General features: G+C 38.7%; 1 protein-coding gene across 1 annotated transcript; it reads right to left on the reverse strand.

The window, feature by feature from the left end:
• Positions 1-202: 202 nt before the first annotated feature.
• fgf23 (fibroblast growth factor 23) lies at positions 203-1,918 on the reverse strand. The gene is given in 3 exon segments (XM_053508929.1): positions 203-649; positions 1,313-1,416; positions 1,534-1,918. Coding segments are annotated over 3 exon segments (936 nt in total).
• Positions 1,919-7,354: the final 5,436 nt, after the last annotated feature.

Here is a 7,354-nt window from a genome sequence, read left to right on the forward strand (position 1 = left end):
GGCTGGATCAACACTGTTAAAGCCAATATCGTTGAAGTTTGTTGTGTTTCAGACTAATTTAAACATTTGAAACAATTAAAAACATTATACGTGGTACTGCTTTCTATTTCTGCACTATATAAATAACAGTTTTCCAGTTTATGTATAGTGTCATTACAAAGGTCTATGAAACGCGTGATTTATAGTGAGGTGATGAGTGACTTCACCCCACTGTCCCTGACATCCGGGGACTCCCGGGGTTCCTGACGCGCTGCTCCACGTCCCAGGGGTCGTCGTCGTAGGGTGACGCGCGAGCCTCCCGCGAGCTCTTGCGCTCCTCCTCCGGACGCTCCATGTCGAGGTCGGCGTCGTCGTCGCGAGCGGCGCGCGAGTCCGACTCCTCGGCGAGAACGGCGAGCGCGCGTGCGCGCTGCGCCTCGGGCACCTCGACCTGGCGGTCCCGTCGCTCCCGGTGCTGCAGGCGCTCCAGCGGAACCGTGCTCTTCTCAGACAGGAAGATGGACGTGTGCGGCAGGTTGCGGCCCGCTGCGTACACCTGCTTTACCCCATCCAGGTCCAGCAGGATGCCGCTCCGGGTGGAGTAGTACACGTCGCAGTGGTTCTCCAAGAGCTTGTGATGGAACAGGCAGTCGTCCCTGTGGCAAACCGACTGAGAGAGAGAGAGAGAGAGAGGAGGGATGCACAAGCAAGAATTATTCTCTTAGCAATAACAACAAAAGATTCTACCAAAACTTTATTAGCAAAAATAATTCTCAGGGCAGTGGTGCCATGCTGTGATGACATGCATCACACCAGATGTGGCAACAGGGGTATTTGTTACCACCAGATGTGCTCTTTGGACAAGAACTTTTTTCAAGAACAAGAAATGTTTACTGCATTTTCCATCTCATGGACAATTTCTTTGCACTACCTCAATTCAGCTCACAGCTCACTATACTACAGTGCACTTTATGTTGTCTTTTTTTGTTGTTGTTTTGTTTATTCACAGTATGGTGTTAATTTGTTGTCTTAGTTAGCTATTTAGGTGTCTTAGAGAGTTTTGTTAATTTATGTTGTATGTAGCATATTACATATTACTTTGTTTCACTGCATACTGAACTGTATATGGTTGAAATGATGATAAAATCCTACTTAACAGGTGACTCCGTGTTTTCACAAAAACAAAAACAATCATTTACCCTAAAAAAAAAAAGTTTAACTCGCTCATGCGTAAAAAGTTATTGAAACCAGGACAAGCAGTCATTACTTTAAGGTAGGTCTATAAACTAAAACAAACAAACAAACAAACTAACAAACAAACAAAGACACTTACAGATGTAAAAAGATTTCCATGTGCGTCCATGCACAAGAACCGGTTACTCTTCACTCCAAATATTGCGATCTGGTCCCTGCTCTCGGCTTTCAGCACAACCACACCTGTTGAAATGACACAAATGAGTTAGGAAGACAAAAATGCATTGGATATTTACATATCGAGCGACACCGTGTTCAGTGTTGAATAAAGTGTGCAGGTGATGGGAAATGCGCACTCACTGTAGGAACCCCGGTGCGTAGTTTTGCGCACATGTCCAGTCAGGCTGATCTCCAGGTAGAAGTTGTTGAAGTCGGTGCTGGTGCGCAGGTGCACGTATCTCCGCGGGCTGCCCCAGTTCGAGCTCTGCAGGGGTGAAGAAGGGTTCGGGGCGCCTTCAGTGTTAACGCATCCATGAAGCGCGCCGAGCCAAAGCGCAACAAGTGCGCGCAAGTGCAGGCGGCAAACAGCGTCGTGCATCATGATCCCGATTCGAATTCTAACCTAATAATAAGCCCGAGGAGTCGGAGCGCTGTTTTCTGCTGTGTGCAAACATAAAGGCTGCCTATTTAAGCGCATCCACGCGCCACTCCTCGTTTCCCGTTTTGACGCAACGCTCGCCCCCATGAACGAGAAACGGAAGAATGGGGTTGTTTGGAGTGTGTACACAACTTTTGCTGGTTTGGAGTGAAGTTAATTGGCTGCTGCAAGCCATAATTGCATTTGGACATGGTGTTGACTTTTCTTGTGCCCACATCCTACAAACTGATTGGCAAAAAATAATGTGCCCTAGCCACTTTCACTGCTTTTATTGTAATGCCTGTTTAATGCCAAACAAATACCAGCTGGAAAAAAAAAATGTTAATGCGCATTTAAACTCCATGGCTAAAGATCACAATGAAAAACTAGGTCTACCTTTTTCAACTGCATAAAAAAAAACTTTTTAATGATCCAAACTGGGAATGTTTTTCCCTGCTGTACACATCTTTAAACTGGACAGTAGAGGGCGCTCACGCTTCACGCGCAATAGGTTGCTCCTGCTCTGCTTCCTGCACCTCTCTGGGATTACTCCACACTTCATTTAGCCCCAGTGATAGTGTATGCAGAAAGACTCATGTTTTTATTCATCACAGCATTCATCAATCATTTTATGTAAATGAATTATTGGATAAATAAAAAAAAGGCCAATAAAATTGCAATGGGGACTCAGGGACACTGGGAGAAACTTTGCAGCATCAAATTTATGAACCTGAAAAATGAAAGTCGAAACTTTTGTTTCTTTTTGAGTTTTGTTGCATTATAAAGTCACATTAATTCATCTGCCATCATCTAAGAGGGAGCAGTTAGATTCAAACAGGAAGTTAACACCCAAGTTCTTGAGGTACTGAAATAATGTTTATAAGGTTAAAATTTGTCATAAATGATTAATTCTATATATTTGCAATGCATATAAACATGAAATGCACTATTTCATAAAGTAGGTAGTCGGGTTTAATGCGATCATTTTTATGATGTCACAAATCACTTAACAGGCAGTATGGTAGTGGTTAGTGCTGTTGCCTTGCACCTCCAGGGTTTAATTCTCTTTTCTGATCTGTGTGTGGACTTTACATGTTCTTCCCATGCTTGATGGGTTTCTTCTGGGAACTCCGGTTTCCTCCCAAAGACATGCAGATTAGGCAATCCCAAATTGCATGTAGTGTGTGTGTGTGTGTCCTGAGATGGATTGGCACCCTGTCCAGGGTGTAGTCCACCTTTCACCCAAAGTCTCCTGGGATAGGCTCCAGGCCCCCGTGCCCCTGCACAGGATAAGCGGTATAAATAATAAATGAATGAATGAATGAAACCTCTTAACTGGGCTTGGTAATTTGTGATAGCACAGTGTCTCAGCTTTTAGCACTGTTACCTTATGTCGCCTTATGATCTGGGGAATCAAATCTCACCTCTGGTTAATGTGAGTGGAGTTTGCATTTGCATGTTTGGTGGGTTTCCTTCATGTTCACTGGTTTCTTCCCACTGGCTAAAGACTTGTAGGCTGATTGGTGTTCCCTAATTGTCTCTTGTGTGTGTTTGGGGTTGCAAAAGTTAGGGGTCCTCTGCATTAATTTCTTAGAGTGCTAGCCTGAAGTTATAGGTCATTGCAACCAACCGTTGGTAATAATAATAATAATAATAATAATAATAAAACAATCCTGTGCTCGCAAAAATAAATTATACATAATTATTAATCTGTTAGTATAGGCTTTCTGCTGTGATGATCATTTATTCTGTAATTCAGAAAATACTGAAGATTTTTTTCTTTCATGTTAAGGACTTAATAATCGATTTATTCTACTCTGTTCATATAATATAATCCTAGGTTATTAATGAGTTATGTTTTAAAATGTTTTAAATGTAATTGGTTGGTGTGATTTATAAGTATGGTTTTGGAGGTAAAAATGTCAAAAATCTGTCAATTCTTAAAGGGTGTGTTTCATCCAAATATTGGCTAATGTTTTTCTTCTACAGGTGTTATTTGTAGGTGTATTTGTTTTAGTAAAGCAAAGAAAGCTATAAAAAAGTGTATAATACAGTATATAAGTACAGTATATCTGTATATTCTGCCTGACAGTTTTTTAATAGCCCACTGAATTGCCATATATTGTGGGAGTCTTGTCTTTAGTGTTTGCCCAGAATTAGTATTTGAGATGCTGTGGATGTTCATTGGATAGCTTTAGCACTGTAATTGCTAAGAACAGTTTGCATTGCACAGTTGATAACTTTAACCGCAAATGACTGTAATGTAAAACAATAATAAATTCAGGAATGAGTCCGATGCTTATACTCATAATTTCCAGTTAACACAGTTATAGAAGTTATATAAATGATTTGTAATCACATTATCTGGTATAATCCAGAGGACTATCTGTTCCTTTTTGAGTCTGGTTTCTTTTGTCTATTATCTATCCTATCTTTCCCCTTCCACGGTCTCATTTGACTTGTTCTTTAGGGATAAATTGTAATTTAAAAGTCATATATCTAATTTATATATTTCTTTAAATCTGCTTGTGACCATGTCAACTGTTAAACACACTTTACAAATTTAATTAAATACTTGCAATGACATTTAATATGAGAGACCTTTGATGATGATTAACAAACAAACATGCACATTAAATGTCACTATATTTAGTGTATTAAGGTAAGAATATAAAGTCTCCTTATGCATCTCATACGGATGTCATATTCATACACCTTATTATACAACTAAGCAAAGATTTTCCAAATGTCTAAATATATCTTCTTATGTTATATTTGTGGTAAAGATTTGTTTATATTGTTCTTTTATTGCAGACCACTCAAAAGTTTGGGCTTTTTTAAAAAATTTCTTTCTACACTGTAAAGCGATGCAGAATGCCTCCAAAATACACAATAATCTCCTTTAAACAGCTGATATTGAGATGTATCTGCTACTTATACTCTGTAAATCCTTTATAACGGGTCTAATCTGAAGTGCTGTTTCTTAATTGGTGATTTCTAAAACTGGTGACTCTAAATGAACTTCTCCTCTGCAGCAGACGCAACTATTGGTCTTGCTTCCCTGGGAAGGTATGAGAGATAGTTTCATCATGAAGCTTGATGGGTTTTGCGAACGCACTTGACACAATACTGTTCGTCTTGTCTTAAATCACAACTGATTGTTTTGGTTATTACATAATAATAATATAATAAATTCCATATGTGTTTTGTTATATAGTTGTGAAATCCCAGGTATTGTTGTAGAATGTAAAAAAATAAATTACTAAACAAAAACAAAGAAATTTGCAAGTGATCCCAAACTTTTGAGCGGTAGTGTGTATTAATCACCTGAACAAGCAGTTTAAAGTTAAAGTTATAATTATTATTATATATTCTTTAATGTAAATATGGATATAATTTTATGAGCTTGTTCAGCAGAGTGAGATTTATTCAGTAAAACAGTATTTCAGGTAAAGGTAACAAAAATCTATAAATATCTTGGCGTAAGTAGATATTCCAGCTTGCTGTTTAATGATTTTGATATAGGTAGAGTAGCAGGTTTAAGGAACCGCGCCTCCGATCTGTGTGCATGTTGGTGAGATCCCACATGAGGTGTTGACTGACTGGAAATTATTTGGCAGCAAGTCCATATTTTTTATTGTAGACATCAGCATACATATCTAATTAATTTAAATGGGTATATGGGATATTTAAAAAAGTGAGAAAGAATGATTTTTTTTTTCAAAACTGTTTTTTTCCCACTGATCTTCCTGAGTTTAATCTAATTATGTGGGTGTGTCAGAGGAGACAAAGACATAGGACAGAACAGGTTAGAGTTTTGGACTGATTTGGTTTGTGATTATGAGTGAATCAGTTGCCCTAAAGCCGGTCTTTTGCTAAAGATTTCATATTTCAGTTTCTATATGACTATATAGAATTTATATATTCTTATTTAATAAAATTTGAATTAGATTTTTGATTTTGAAAAGTAGCTATTCAAGTACAATATTTGAGCATGCTGCACTTTTACTTATCCGCTTGATATCACCAGTGTCAAAGTTTGCAAATTATTGGGCGGGAAATAATAGGAAAAAAGAAACTTGTTACAAAATCAAACTTTTTTATTGGTATCAGGAATATGGTTACACAGCTGTGCACAGCACATACGTACAAAAATAAAAGGAAAACCCACTTTTTTTCCCCCAGTATATTCATTTGCACACATTATCATCGTTGGTTTTCAGAAACAAATGATTGAAGACGTCTGTTTCCTACTGCTTCACAATCATCGTAAGAAATCATAACTAAGGCAGGAGGTGAGGTATATGTTAACAGTGAAAAGGAGAACGGTGAGGGGGTAAACACATCAGGGTTTCGGACAGAAGGAAGAGGAAACTGAGAAATACAGAACTCGTCTCTATCTATCTATCTATCTATCTATCTATCTATATATATATATATATATATATATAGAGAGAGAGAGAGAGAGAGAGAGAGAAAGATTTTTGAAATTTCACCAATACTCTCCCCGATCACAGTTTCCAAACTCGATAACATTTCCAGTTAACAAGCACATTTGCATGAATACGAACTGTAACGTTTTCCATGCGGTGCGCAAAAAAAAAAGTAAGTACTTGATGAAATGGTGTATACCATTTAGCATGTGCAATATGGCTGGAATTTGAGGTACTGTGACAAGTTATACTTCAAATACTAATTAAATACTATATAGACAAATGGTGTGTGGTGCAGTGTTTACAACAACATCAAGAACAACAACAACAACAATAAATAAATAAGAAATAAATCAAGTGACTTAATCCTAACCCCATCAGCAAAAGAAACTCCAGGTCAGTCTCAACAATCCCTTTTGAGAAACATGTTTTTTTTTTTTCCCTTTGTATTTCTCAGAAACAATATCTAACAACAAGCTCAGCTGCGCCCTTAAAAAAGACGATCCATTCTTGCTCCAGGACAACAACATCCCAAATCCCATGACATTCTGATGCCTGGTGCGCCACAGATTCCTGAGCCGCGGGTCGAGGCTTCGCTTGTTGTGAAGAACAGAGGGTTTGCGCTGACAATGAACGGTCACAAAGACATTCCGAGCTCTCCTGAGGTTGACAGGCCACATCTGACAGGAAAACTGGCTTCCATATTGCATGCTCAATAAACATTTTTACAGCTGTCTCAATAAATCTGCTTGACATGCACATCGACAAGTCAGGATCGTTCCCATTCCCAAACGCTCATGCACACGGTTCATTCTTCGCCCTACACACTAAGCCAGCTCCAGCTCCGTGTCTCCTGTAATCACTCTCTGTCTTTCCAAAAAAAAAATCAAAGGCATGCTTAGAACGACATAACAATATAAAAACTCCTTGGGTGACAGGAAGATCCACCATGCAACTTAAAGGATGTCTTTTTCACCTCAATGTACGCTCTCTGTTAAAGGATTTGATTTGACTTGAGTTCCATCTGTAAGAAGCCACACTGTGTAGAAATGATGCCATTAAGTGTGAATAGAGTTAAGACAGCCAACTGCAGTTTAAACTCAGTGACTTG

Source organism: Clarias gariepinus, chromosome 12 (assembly GCF_024256425.1).
Source record: "Clarias gariepinus isolate MV-2021 ecotype Netherlands chromosome 12, CGAR_prim_01v2, whole genome shotgun sequence".
Taxonomy (NCBI): Eukaryota; Metazoa; Chordata; class Actinopteri; order Siluriformes; family Clariidae; genus Clarias; species Clarias gariepinus.